At 41.9% G+C, this 14,898-nt stretch overlaps 1 protein-coding gene across 2 annotated transcripts in view; it reads right to left on the bottom strand.

The window, feature by feature from the left end:
• The window catches only part of ACAT2 (acetyl-CoA acetyltransferase 2), a 30,988-nt gene that overhangs the window by 7,990 nt on the left and 8,100 nt on the right, over positions 1–14,898 (bottom strand). The window contains exons 1-4 of one of the 2 annotated variants that reach the window (XM_054970109.1): positions 6,839–6,972; positions 3,813–3,947; positions 2,040–2,221; positions 356–473 (exon numbers count right to left, since the gene is read on the bottom strand). In XM_054970109.1, coding sequence (XP_054826084.1) covers positions 356–473; positions 2,040–2,221; positions 3,813–3,947; positions 6,839–6,893 — 490 coding nt within the window. In that variant the 5' untranslated portion in view covers positions 6,894–6,972. Of the gene's footprint in view, positions 1–355; positions 474–2,039; positions 2,222–3,812; positions 3,948–6,838; positions 6,973–14,898 lie in introns of those variants that run through there. The other variant, XM_054970103.1, reaches the window with a different exon arrangement.

Below are 14,898 nucleotides of genomic sequence, written 5' to 3'. Positions count from 1 at the left end.
TACATTCAATTAATGGGATAATGGGCATCTTCTATCCGTCAAAGCAAAAAATTAGCTTGCTTGCTTACCATTCCTTCCCACTGGTAATTATGTAACACCCATGGCTAGAACAAAAGTACTTTCCCCCCAGAATATTTTATAATAATGTTATTATTATTAATGGATTACAGGGCTGTATTTCTAATATTTAACAATTACTTTCAGATTGTTGTTTACATATATGTTTCAAGTCACAGATATGTAAAAACAAATATATGTTTCTTAAGACAGTGGCACATAAACGTATTTAATACTCTTTCTGTCAGCCTACTTCTCTTGGTCAACCAATACCATTTTGAAGAATCCCGTGGCTTACCAGTTACACCCATGTGGTAGTGGTAAAAGGCATCTGTCAAACCATCTAAGATAATAGTGTCCTGCAAAGAGGTCTCCCCCATCTTCACACCACTGCGCATATGAATAATGTGGGGTGCCTGAAAGAGAAGCATTTTGACATATTTAGAAATCTAAAATGAAAATGTCTGAAACTGGGTGAAAATACAACCACTCCTGTCCAGCCCTTCATCACTGCATGAATCTTCTATTCATCAGGTTTACAAGAAGGAAGCATCACTATAGAGGAGAATTATCCACATCCCAATGTAAGCAGAAACTTTAGGCCATTTCATTTAAATAAGAGAAAGTTGATTGTGTTAACCAGCAGAGAGAGGTCTAATGTTTTAAGCTAAGGTTGGAGATAGACAATAGTGCCCCCCAAGAACTGAAAGTAGTATTGTTGCCTGTTATGTGTATACTCATCCACTATAATTGTTTCCACATGATTTTGTCTTTCAAAAACCCAGAAAACTTGTTCTGCTGTCATCTCTGAGAAACATCACAATGAAGCCAGTGTCACACCACCTGCAACAACTGCAATTATCCTCCAACTCCAACCCTAAAGCTGATACACATAATCAAACCCTAGCAGTGACAAGTTAATAGCAGAATTGTTTTCTTGTTACAGATTATGTGCAACAGACATCTCATCAGAATTAAGCTTCTCCTTTTTTCCCCATGAAGGGTTGGAGTAGGACCACCATTTATGTAAATATACCTTTAGAAATTAAATGAAATATTAATTTTTAAAATAAATAAATAAATTTGTGTCATTCTGCTTAACAATCAGTTGCCAGAATTTGCTTTTTTTGTAGTAAGAATCACTGAAAAACCAAGAGAAGAAACAATTAATGCAAGCAGGCTGGCAGTGCAGTCCTAAACACAATTACACCCTTCTAAGTCCATTGATTTCAATTGACTTAGAAAAGTTTCACTCTGCTTAGAACTGTACTGCAAGTAGTACAGAGTGTCCTGATAAAAAGAGGACATTTGTGGGAGTAGCACAGAGGAATTCTAAACTATTTTTGGCTCTTTAAAGCATATATCTGCTTCACAACTGTTAGGAAAAGAGTCTTGATGTGCTACTGAGGCTTAGTCTCAAAACAGCATTAGAATGCCAGGCAACTACAATTGCCACGTCATCATCTGAAGATGTGCAGCTCTCTTCTTGCCTGCCTCGGCTGCGCTCCTCACCCACCCTTCTCCATTACATGCTGTGGGGCAAGAATAAAATCTTGCAGGGAAAGTGGGTAGAAGTGCAGCAGCTACATCTTATCCAAGTATCTTGGAGCATTTCAGGATAGCCTCTAGACATGGACCTGGCAAACTCTCTCTGGAACAAGTGAAGCACTAAGAGGTTTGTGTTTCTCACCACTGCATAGCTTCTTCCACACAATATAAGGTCCATCAAGGTCACAACTGTCTACTCAGATTGGTGGCAGCTCTCCAGGCTCTAAGGCAGAGGTCTTTCACAACACCTACTACTCGATCCTTTGAAGTGGGCATGTCAGGGAATTAACTTGGGACCTCTCTGCATGCAAAGCAGACGCTCTACCACTGAGCCACAGGTCTTTTCTCAGTGCCCATGTCGAGTTGGCCCAAATCTTTCATACTTTATCTCTGTTAAAGTCTGAGGGTCTGTCATGAATAACACTGTGTCTCACCTTGCTCATGCTTTCCATGCCTCCAGCTACCACAATATTGGAATCTCCTGTCATAATGGACTGAGCACCTAGGCATACTGCTTTTAGGCCTGAACCACAGATCATTTGGCAGCTCCAAGCTGGTACCTCATATGGAATCCCCGCACCAACACTGGCTTGTCGAGCAGGATTCTGACCAGCACCTGCAGAGACAGACAGACTAAACTCGAAATACGCAGAAGCTAAATTGCTCTCTGCCCCGCCATCCCTGACAAAGATAATATTTGGCCACAACATTATCAATCATCTAATTTTGTTTTTAAATTGATAACCAGCTCTTGCTTTGATTGCTTTCCAAAGTATATGATTATTATGTTCCTTAACTCTACATTTCAACACCTTTATGTTTTAGTTGCTTAAATTATCTTTATTCTGAGCATCTTGGGTTGAACCTACTTTGTCTTAGGAATAATTATAACTTTCCTGCACTGTCATAGTCTCGCTATCACTCCATCTGTGAATAACTTTTCAATTACATTCAGTTAATGAGATAACAGGCCATTTCTATGAGTCAAACAAAGCAAAATATTAGCTTCCTTTCTGACCATCCCACTGACAATTACATATCACCCATAGACAGAAGTACATTCTTTTCCAGAATGTTTTATAGTTAGCTAAATTAAAAAAGCTTCCCCCCCCCCCTCAAATTTAGCCTGGAGGCAACTTTCATCATGGCATTACATTTGGTCATCTCAGCACTCTCCAAAGCAGGTAAACTTCTATTGAGGGCTGCCAAACAAGGGAGGGCCCCTGGTGGATCATTTGGGTGGGACAATGTTGTAGGAATGAAGGGCTGAGCCACACTCAGCCACACTCTGAATTACGAAAAGAACTGAATGGATTTGGGAACAACAGAGTGTAAAGGGAAGGAATATGCAATGGGTGGCTATGCAGAAGTGCCTGAGGATCAGAGACATTTTTGCAAGAACTGACAAAGCATTAGTCTTGTGGGGAAATGATGAGAGAGAAAAAGGTACTCTTCTGCTCTGTTGCTAAGATGTAGACAGAAGTAGCTAAGAAGTAGACAGAAAGCTTAGAAGTGGGTAACTTAGGATTTGAATTTTCAGAGATAGGAAGGCACTTCTTACAATGAAATTATACTTCAGGGTCCCCCCCCCCCCAAATACCATCCTGAGTTGACAGCGTTTCAATTGACACCACCATCTACTTATTATGAGAAATAAGTAATTTTCAGCGGTGTTCCTTGATTTATGAAATTCTAACCCTAGAATTAAATTTGAAACATTAAAAATAGTTCTTCTACCTTATGCTCACAAAGTATTTTCCCTCAGAAAATGTAACTTAATAAATTAATCAAATTTATAACTAGGGTTGACTGCTAAAATGCTGTAACCTTGAACTCCACAATGAAACAGAAGGCAAGACAACTGTTGCGTCTTTCTCTTGATCTTTCCCTGGTCCTATAATCTGCATCTTCCCCATCTGTTGTACCACACCCGAAATCCTGTTTGTTATAGGAGGTGGATGAGAACACTATAGAAAGTGTGAGAAGGCAGAGTTGCTTCATCTGTTGGTGTGTCAAGGATATTAAAGTATACAATTCAGGTTACTAGCTTATTATTTAGATGGGATAAAGATGAACTGTACGATGACAGAACTTCAATAACTGTGATTCATGATAAAAATGCACATTCTATCAACTCATCACGACACATTTCTAGAGAAGAGATTATAAAGAGTGTCCATAATCTGGGATTATGTTTAAAGACATACCTGCTGCCAAAACGTGTCCAAATATAACCTCAGACACTTCTTCAGGCTTGACATTTGCCCTCTTCAAGGCTTCCTTAACAGCTACGGAACCAAGCTCATGGGCATGCAAGGTAGACAACGCACCATTGAAGGATCCTAAACAAAACATTTTAAATCAAAGACAGGTATATATATGCTCATTGGACCCTTTTCCGAGAAGCATTTTAGGAAAGTGCTCATAAAAACTGGTCCTTGCAAAATATACACGGCAGGAGGGTGTGTGTGCTATACAAATGGAACTGAACGCATAACTAAAATGATGTTCCCCAATAAATGAGAAGCCATGTCATTTACAACATGCTTACTTAGAAGTAAGTCCCTCTGATTTCAGTGAGGTTTACTCCCAAGTAAAGAACATAAGACTGCATCTTGAAAAACTGGATTTAAAAACAAATGCCACGTCTTGGTATGTTTAGCCTGGTGAGGAGGCGACTGAGGGGTGATACAATAGCCCTCTTCTTGAAGGGCTGCCACAAAGAGGATGGAGCGGACTTATTTTCTGTTGGCTCAGAGGGCCAGACCAGAAACAATGGGTTAAAATTAAAGCAAAAGAATTTTTTTGTATTTTTATTTGTTGTAGCATATTTGAGAGTTGAAAATATGTAAACCAATGAATCTTGTGTTTTATTTTTTGTTCTAATTCTGTTTTATTTATGATTCCTCTTTTTGTTGTTATCTATTATGCAGAACATATTTGCTTGGAGCCATATGTTTTTGAAGGCTTTAATGTGAAGCAAAAGAATTTTTGATTAAACATTAGGAAAAACTTCTTGCAGTTAAGAGCAGTTTCTCAGTGGAACAGGCTTCCTTGGGAGGTGGCAGACTCTCCTTCCTTGGAAGTATTTAAGAAGAGGCTACATGGTCATCTGACAGCAATGCTGATTCTATGCTAGGCTCTTGTGGCCCTTTCTTACATCCCCAGGGTAATGCTGATTGCTACTTAGGGGTCAGGAAGGAATTTTCCTCCAGGGCATATTGGCTTGGAGGGTTTTTGCCTTCCTCTGGTCATAGAGCAGGGGTCACTGGGGGAGGTAAGCGAGGGAGACAGCAGTGAATTTCCTACATTGGGCAGGGAGTTGGACTAGATGACCCTCAGGTAACTTCCAGCTCTGTGTTTCTATGGTGGTTAAAAAACAAATACACTTGGTAACTTTACATTTAGTAAAGGCAGGTCTCATTTCGAGAGGGAACGCACAAGAACGCAGTTCTGGCAGTTCCCCAAAGAGATCACATGTCAGGTGGCCCTGCCCACTTTACTCTTGGCCATTTTGGGCCTGTTTCGGCCTGGACTAGGGTCGAAATGGCCCGGATAGGGCCTCTGATGGATGGTGGATCACGCTCCCGCTCATCAGTGGCCCGATCCTGCCCATTTTGGGCCCCTTTTCAGCCCCTTTGTGGGCCCAATTTCAGCCCTGAATGGCCAGGATTGGGTCCAAAACAGCCAGAATAGGTGATGTCAGGGGGTGTGGCATATGCAAATCAGTTATACTAATGACACACTTCCAGTGATGGCAAGAGGCATGGCATATGCTAGTGAGTTATGCTAATGAGTTCCTCCAGCTCTTTTTCTACAAAATGACCCCTGAGTAAGGGTGTCCGAAGGTGAACTCTTCCATTTTATTCTACTGTTTCATCTATTGTCAAATCTATTCAAGTTTTAGTGTGCTGACAATCAAAACCCTTTGAGTCCTTAATTTTGATGTTAATATGCCTTTTTGGCTGCAGCAGACTGACACAGCTACCACCTCTGGAAGTATACCGTCCATTTATATACATTTTACTTAAGAAATGCCCTACTGGATCAGAGCAGTAGTCCATCTAGTTTAGCATCCGATTTTAACCTGCCTTGGAGGCCAAAAACATTGTAGAATCACATGAATCAGTTCCCAGTCAATCTTAAATCCAAGTAAATGTACTTTGGATCGAGGTGGATACAAATTCCAGTGGGCTAGAACAATCAGGCAATAGGAAGGAAGGAAAATGAGACAGGTGAACAGTTACTAACTACTTAAGTGGCAGTTTGAATCTTTCTTTTTAAAAAGTCGCTGACTCCTGGCTTAGGTTTCTGGCAACACACAACACGACTAAAGTAGAACAGCGTAGCCCCCCCCCCCCCCCCGAGTCCACTACGTGAACGAGAGAAGAGACGGCGATCGGGTCCTGTGGTTCTACTTGCCGTAGCCCAATCAGAGGGAGAACGGCGCGCCAGCACCGCCCACTAAGCAATCACAGCGCAGCTCCACCTGGTGGCCCTACAGTCACTGTCCAATCATTGCAGAGACAGCGCAGGCGAGGGAGGAGCCCGCGATGGTCACATTGTGCTCTCCGTTCCGCCCGGCTGGTATCAGCAAACGGAGTAACTCTCGGCAGCGGGAAATCGAGATGAGTCAGTTACTCTAGAATAATCTCATTCAAATCTCCGGGACTGTTCTTCAGTAAGCCACTTCAAGACGGCAGCACCTAATTCTATCCCCTGCAAGCGTAGGGACTCTGAAAGCAAAAGAATGGCTTCGATTGGGGGGTGGCGTGGGGGTTCAGCCAGGTAATTGTTTTGGGGAAAGTTTCCAGGCCTCATGGGTAAAAGATGATTTCTGTAACATATGCCTTAAAAGACCAAGAATCAAACACACGACTCATATTTATTATTAAAGACAATCGCGCATCTATCCATACTCTTCCAACCATTAAAGGTTAGCATATCTGCACTTCCCAACCGAGCCATTAGCTTGAAACTGCAGCGCTCTTCCTAAACTCCAACCTGCCCTCTTGTCGCTCTTTCTTCCGCCACGATCAGAACAGCATCAAGGTACCACGGATATTAATAGGTGGAATATGGTGGAGGAGAGAGACGTTTCCTCCCTGGGAAAATCGGACCCCTAAATAAATGGATTATTCGGAAATGCCATTACACTCGATCAACGCTCCTACTCTACGCAGCGAATGATACTACACTGAAAAACAAAGCATCGTCCTAACCGCACACTCACCAACCGGGGTCCTTGTAGCAGCAACGAGCACAACCGCTTCCCCATCACTGCTCATAATGACTACAGGCGCTGCTGCCGGTTCTACTGCGACCACTCTGCGCTTCAACCTCTCTGGAGAGCAAATCCGCCTTATATTTACCTTGGCTTCACGTCCAATGCCAAGCACTCGTGCTCTGATTGGCTGTAAAAGACCGCGCCCCAGCCCCCGCAGCTTCGTCACCGAGGGGCGTCTACGGGCACGTGACGGGCGAAGGCCGGGGCCGGGGGAGGGGTGAGAGAGTAGGCTGGTTCTAGCTTCTCAGGGAATGTCTGGGTTGAGCTGTTGCTCGCGGCCGAATAATTTCCAACATAGTCGGGTTTCATCTTTATCGAAGACATTCTTGTAATACAGGCAGGAGGCCTCACTGACAATAAGTTCCCTCGCATGCATGCCCTTCCTCCAAGGATCTCAAGATGGCGTAGGAGGGATGTTTGCCCATTTTGTAATCACAGCAGAGTTGCCAACCAACTGGAAAGTAAATTGTTTGCTTTGGGGCCAGTTTACCAGAAAAATGCAAGGCCATTTTTCATTCCCATTAGACTAAAAAAAAGAGTTTTCTAAGTTGAACTCCCTAGGTTTTGTGTAGAGTGCCTTCCAGAAACCACCTCTATACGAGATCTGGGCACCTATCCTTGATTCAAAAGTTGCATTCCCCCTGCCCCCAGCCCCACATCAGCCTGAGAAGCAGTGACTGTCCAAAAGACATGCAGCAAGTTTTGTGTCTGAACCCAGGTATGAACCCAGTTTTCCTTTATTTAAATCTAGGCTCTGTCACTAAAGCTGGGATAAATGATCTTTCCAAAGAGCGGAAGGCAGTTTGAAAGATGAGCTACTACTCTTGATATGACACTCTTCTAGCCTTCACCTTTGATATCAACTAAAGGATCAGCAAAATCAGAATTTGTTTGACAAGAACCAACACTGGGGCAAAAAGAAACAGATACATACAGCATTGAAAGCAAAACCTCGACAAAACAACTTTCAACTCTCCTTAGAAAACCTAGTCCTATATCCATTATATCTATTATACCCATCAATTGCATCTGATTTTTCACTGTGTAGCAGCTGCTAAAGAGAACTGAAGTCGCATCTGATATTAAAGTGGGTTACCTATATGAACACAGTACTTTAAACTCAACAATTGGCCAACATAAAATGTAAAGGAATAGGCATGTTAGTCTGTCATAGTAAAATAGCAGTCTAGAGGCAACTAAATTTTTTTTAATTTCAATAAGTACTTTTATTACTCATAGATATTTGATAGATATATTGTCCACCTGACAAAGTGGGCAGTTACTCATGAAAGCTCATTGATAGAAATATTTTTAGCCTTTAGGTGCCACTGGACTTTGGTTTGAATGTAAAATATAGTCTTGTCTAAAGAGCCCTTTACACTAACAAAGTTTTATTTCAACTGCCATGTTGGGATGAAGCTTCTCTGGTTTTGGCTTAATGCTACATAATCATGCTTCCATTCTTACTGCTTTCACCTGTATAGGTGAAAGCCATTTTGTGAGGCAGTGGTCTTCTAACCAATTTCTTTCTTGTCTGGCTGGGTTGGCAGTTGTTTATTTCACATCCAAGAATGCAGACTACCAAGGTGGGATTAGAATGAAGACTCTAGTATCAGGCTAGCTTTGGAATCTGTTTTCAGTACTCAGGGTTCAATCATAGAACATATGAAATGTTATTTTTAAAAAATGTTATTTATTTTAAAAATTTGTAAGCTGCCTTTCAGGCCTCCTCAAGGAGACTCACAACAATAAAACAAAACCAATCAATACAATAAAACGATTTAGTAAAACAAATCACATAATAAAATCAGTCAGTAAAACAGCCAACCCAGTAAAGTAAATAAATAAAGCAGTTTGATGAAAAATATGCCAATAAAAACAAGCCAATTAAAAGGGCCAGAGCATAAAAGCACATAAAGCAAACAGAGCAGTCTGAAATGATATTAATAGACCAAGATTCAGGTTAGGAGTAGATCAGGATCAGCCTAGATCTTCCCCACTCTGAAAGTCTGCAAGGGGGGGGAGGGGCTGGAGCTCTGCTGGCATCTCCAACTCCACCTCTTAAGTGGCTTCTCTCCATTTAAGGTTCCACAGGCTGGTGGTAGATCCTTTCCATAAAAAGGGACCCACAGGCCAATGGTGCCTTCCTCCCCTGGTCTAAAGTACTGTAAAAAGACAAAGCAATACTAATACATCTCCAGTGCAAATGATAGTCAAAGGTGAACTGCAAAGACATGTTGGTAAATCAGAAACCGGACAGGCTGACAGGTCCCTTTGAACTGAATACTAGCAAAAGTTTGAAGCCAAGCACTTACCACTAAATAAACATTAGGAAGCTGTAGCAACAGAGTAGGTATGATTCTGAATGCAAATGAGTAGCTGCATTACTGTTGCAGCAAAATAAAACCAGTCTAGTGGCACCTTAAAGACTAACGTTTACTTCAGTATGAGCTTTCATAAGTCACAGCTGACACTGAAATAAATATTAGTCTTTAAGGTGCCACTGGACTTTCGTTTTATTATGATTCTGACTGCCTTCATGACAAATAATCTGTGCCTTAAAAGAAAAAAACTGCTGAGAAAGTCTTCTGTCCAAAGCATATTCAGGACAGCAGCCTAGATGATAATTTACTGCCCCCTCTCATCTTAAACTGTTTTTCAAAATCCACACTATACTTTCATGTGTGGCCAGTTTCCACAGCGCAAAACTTCTTAGGAATTCTGAGTGCCATACGATGCATCAAAATAGAAAATAGACGCGAAGGGGACCTGCAAGGACTTGCAGGGATGTAAGTCTCTTCCCCACTACTGCTGCCTTTCCTTCCTTGCCTCTCCCTTTCCCGCTTCCTTCCCTCCCTCACACCCTAGTCAACCTATCTTTATCTGCTTCCATCCTCCTATCCCAGGCAGCCTTTACCCAGGAAAACTATGGCCCAGTTGTACAGTATTGGCTGCCAGGCCCAGATGCACAGTAGGGAATCTGCAAGGGGCACTTCATTTCTCGCCATATCCCCTTCCCCTCCTACTGGCAGCCCCCATAGCCTTACCTTTCCTGCTCCACTCTCACTGTAACCAACCTACCTTTCATCTGCCCCACATCTTCAGCTATATTTATTATTTCATTTATACTCCCAACTTTCTCCCCAATGGGAACCTAAAGCCGTGTACATAATTTTAGTTTTCTCCATTTTATCCTCAGCAACCCTGTGAGGTAGGTTAGGCTGAGAATATGCAACCGGTGCAAGGTTTTACAGTGAACTTTCACAGCAGAGTGCAAATTCAAACCTAGGTCTACCAAATCCTTGTTTGGAACTCTAACCACTACAAAACACTGGCTTTCATAATGTAACTCCTGTTGAACATTAAGAAGACACTGGTTCTAGATGAGTCATGAAAGTCACATGATAGCAAGTTGCCTGGTGGTTACTGGTGGGCCCTCACCCCAATGAGTCCTCCCTAAAAGGACAAAACAGCCATGAAAAAGGCCCTATCCTTGCTTTTTGCTAACAAAGCAAGGATTGAAGAATAGCAACAACTGCTGAGGTCATTTGTTTCTTACAGCTATAGGCCCTGCTTTTATTTATGGTGGGGGCTAAAAGCCTAATATGGAGACAGGCAATGGCAAACCACCTCTGTTAGCCGCTTGCCATGAAAACCTCACCAGGAGTCACCATAAGTCAACTCTGACTTGAGGGCACTCACCACCACCAGTCTAATATATTTTAAAGGGTTTTTTTGGAAACCTGAGGATTTTTTTCAGAAAGATCTGTCTTATCTGTCCATGTCTCCAGCCTCTGGATTTAAATATCCAGAGATTTGGCCAAAATGAAAATTGATATGATATTGCATACTGCAAGGAGTCAGTTAATCAGTTTGTTTTAAACATGTTAATAATTTGTGCATTAGCTTTAAACTGGTTAATGAGTAACAATCAAATCTTTGCTTTCAAATATCTGTGTTTTCTCCTTTCTATTTTGCTATTAAGCGTTTAAGTGTTATGGGTGGGAGCCTTAAGACAATCTTCTGTGTTCCCTTTCATTGATGTGCTTTCTCTTTTCACAGACATAGCTTCAGTACTCAGAATTCCAACTCTTCTTATCTGTTCAGGAGATACAGGTTTTCTTTCTTAGTTCTTGTATACTCAATCAATATTTAGTAATTTGACCTACAATAAAACAGAGCCTTTCTCTAGTCATAAGCCATAACAATTACAATCTCCAACTTATTTGGCCTGTAGCAATAATAACTAGAATTGGCTGCAAGTAAAATATGATTTTGTTCAGTTATTACCCTTATATTCCAATTCAAGTTGGGCCACGGGGCAGGAAAGAAATGATAATGTAGTAAGTTCCCAATCTAGGTGACTACACCTTCTAAAGGCGACTACAAGCCCAATAAGACCGGGAACCCCTGTCCTATATATTCATATGTAGGAGTAAGTTAATTTTACTTCACACAATTTATTTTGAGTAAGTATGGGTAGCATTGAGCTGCATATTAGGTACTGCTGTAGCCTTAATGCATGGTTAGCTTTAGAAAGCTTTGATGCTGTAGCCTAGTGGCTAAATGATTGGGATATATCATTACTCTGCTGATTCAAATCCCTCTACCGCTATGAGCTCAGCAGGTGGCCTTGGGCAAGCTAGTCCTCTCTGCCTCAGCTCCTCAGCTACATTGTGGGGATGATAGCAACACTGACTTTGTTCACCATTCGTGGGCACTAATCTGTCTAGAAGAGCAGTATATAAGCACATTGTTATTACTGTTATCATGAATATTCCCCCACCCTTCATTTCGCCCAAAGCCATAATCTTTATGAGTAGGTGTCATTACTGTTGGTAGAGTGCCTTTGCAGCAGTCAGGATACTGAACTGATTCAAGATTAACAAAAGCTTTATTATTAGAACTGACAAAACTGGATAGGTGAGTGAAGAGATACACCTAACTGCTTACCTAGCCTGAGAGAGAATGAAGTGTGGAGAGTTCTAGAAAGACAGCCTAAGTGTAGCATTCTCTAGACAAAGCATAAAAGATCTCAAGAAAGAAAGTAACTGCCCTGCAGTCCTATCTGTCTATATTCCAACAATTACTGCTGTATTGCTAGCTTTAGAAACAGAAATACTGTGAAAACTCTGTTTCTATGGTTGCTACCTGCCAGGAGGAAATCATCCTGTCTTTTTAATAGAGCTTAAGGGGCTACTATTTACCTGGTGATGTTCTTTACCTCTATGCCACAAAAAGCTTCAGCGGCCCACTTCTATACATTAAGCTTCTATTAAAGGAAAACGGACCTTTGGACACTTACCGTGAAGGGTCCTTCTCCTCTGAGGAAAGGAGGACATCTTGGGTGATTCCCACCATCCAATCAGGGAGGCAGGAACTAACTTTCTTCCTCTTCCTGTCTAGCCTGTGGGACCACCCTCTCTTCAGTTCAGGTGACTCCACAAAGCAGTAACATTGAATTTATCATTCAGCAACTGTTAATACTGAGAGAAAAAACACCTGTTGCATTAACATGTACTGTAAATAAAGCATAACCCGGAGGAGGTAGAAGAATGAGGCAGCAGGGTAGAGAAGGACGGAGACCCGGGGAGGGCAAGATGTCCTTCTTTCCTCAGAGGAGAAGGACCCTTCACGGTAAGTGTCCAAAGGTCCGTTCTCCCTCTGAGGCGGAGGACATCTTGGGTGCTCCCAAAGCAGTTTCCAGTTTCTGGGTGGGATGTGGTCTTCGTCCATGATCACGCACTGCAGTACTTTTCCACTACAGTCGCTGTCCGCTGAATCATATAGATTCGATTTGTAGCATCTTAATAAGGTCAAGACTGACAAACTTGCAGCCTTCTACAAAAGTGTTCCCGTGTAACGCTGCACTGGTAGTAGCATCCCTCAAAGAGTGAGCTGGTATCCCACAAGGAACCTCTGCAAAAAGAGTTTTTAGGAGTTTCGATAGTGTATGTTTTGCTATTGGCACCTACTGCTGCTGAAGACATTTTCTTCCCTAAACTGAGATGAGATATATTTAAGAACAGTAAGACTGACTTTCTAAATTGCAATATTCGGAGCAGAGGCCTTAATCCTCCTTCTGACATCTAGGTTGTGTCAGAGCCCCTCCCTAGTCTATTTAGGGTACAGGTATAAATATGGTAGCCTTATCTCTTGCAAACTATGCAGTTTGGAATACGGTTTTGGAAGACAGTACGAGGCATCACCTTACTATTGGGAAAGATACAGAGTTCAGGTCTGACTAAATCTTCTGGCAGACGCGAACATAATAAGGAAGATAGTCTTCATTCTCGGCCTTCTCAGGGGAACATCCTTGACTGGTTCAAATGGATGCTTGGTCAGGGCTGTGTAAAATGTCTACTGAATGAGGGCTTCCCAATAAGAGTTGTAAATTCTGAGCATGAACTGTTTTCTGAATGCTAGGAGAATGTCGGCCACCTCTCAGAAATATTCCCATCTTAGGAAGGTGTTCCTTTCTATTTCCACACGGTTAAGCAGAATAAGTCTAAATGAGAGAGCCAAATCGGCCCCTGCTGTAACTTGACCGGATAGGTCAGTAGGATGAGAGGTGGAAATATCACCATCTGTTGGAGGGTGGAAAGGCATGGTCTGTTACTGGTAAGGGTAGTAATACATAGAGGAGGCCTAATGGCCACTGCAATGTCAGGGCATCTGCTTGTGAGTAGAACAAATCTTGTCATGTACCCCAGTAGTTGATGGCTGTGTTGGGGCGCACACAGGTTCATGAGGTGTTGTAAAGTGCAATGTTATGAGATGTTTCTTAAGGGACTATACCCGTTGTCCCCTCAGCCAGTCTGCCTGGGCATTGCATATGCCTTTGATGTGTACAGTTCTGATTGAAGCTAGGTGACCATCCTCCCAGGTAAGTATCCTTGCTGCCACCTGTGTCACTTCAAGGTCTTGAATCCCCCCTGCTTGTTTATATATATTTTGTCTGCAACCTTGTCCATACAGAGCTCTGAACTGGAAAAGGGCCAGACAAATTGCTCCCCTTTCTACGTCATTGATAGGAAGACATGCCTAACCTGATTCTTACACCTGTAAATATTTGTTGTTCTTGAAGGATCATGAATCTTTTGCTTTGTATTGGGTTGGTAACCTTAGCTCAGATGGGTTTTGATCTGAAGTGGTATCTGAATGGGAAGATCTGTCTTCTCCATGATCTGTTGTTAATCAGATCTAAGTAAGGTCTGAAGTGGTCTTGCCTATAGACGACCCCAAAGGTATTGCATTGTAGGTAGCAACTAGCAAACCCATCAGTTTCAGTAGTGTTGTGAGAAGTGATTTTGCACTCTGATGACAGTCTCAGTCAGCAGTTTGGTCTTCCTGACCTTTTCTTTGGTGAGGGATAGAAAAAACCCTTTTGGTGACTGTGATCTAACCCAGGTGTTCAAGCTTGTAGGAACTGAATGGTGAATTGAGTGTTGTGGTGAGATTTTCTCTTGAACCGATCAGGAGATCATCTGGGTACAAGTGAACATGAATACCCCGTCTCTGAAACGTATGATGGGGTTGAACATGAATTTTGTAAATACTCTTGGTGTGATGGACAGGCCAAAACAGGATGGCTCAGAACTGCCAATTTTTGTTTTATTATTATTATTTTTATTTATTTATTTATTTATTTATTTATTTTAAAAACATAAAATCTTAGATAATTTTGATGGGCTGTCAGAATTGGTACATGGAGGTATGTCTCTGTGAGATCTGTAGATGTCATGTGTTCTTCTGATTGATTAGTCACTGCGACTGAGCACAGAGTCTCCATTCAGAAGTGATATAATTTGATAAACTTGTTCAAAAAACTTGAGGTCTAATAACACCCTCCAGTCCCTATTCTTTTTAGGGACTGAGAAGAAGATTGAGTATGTCAGGATCAGAATGCTCTTTTGTATACCTATGCTTAACCGACTCCATATTTAATCCTTTCAGTGTTCAGTGCTTTCTTCCCCAGGTGCAGAGGTTCCCAGGCAGCTATCTCA

This window comes from Eublepharis macularius, chromosome 1 (assembly GCF_028583425.1).
Source record: "Eublepharis macularius isolate TG4126 chromosome 1, MPM_Emac_v1.0, whole genome shotgun sequence".
Taxonomy (NCBI): domain Eukaryota; kingdom Metazoa; phylum Chordata; class Lepidosauria; order Squamata; family Eublepharidae; genus Eublepharis; species Eublepharis macularius.
Note: the sequence above shows the minus strand (reverse complement) of the source record. Positions and strands in the feature narration are given on the sequence as shown.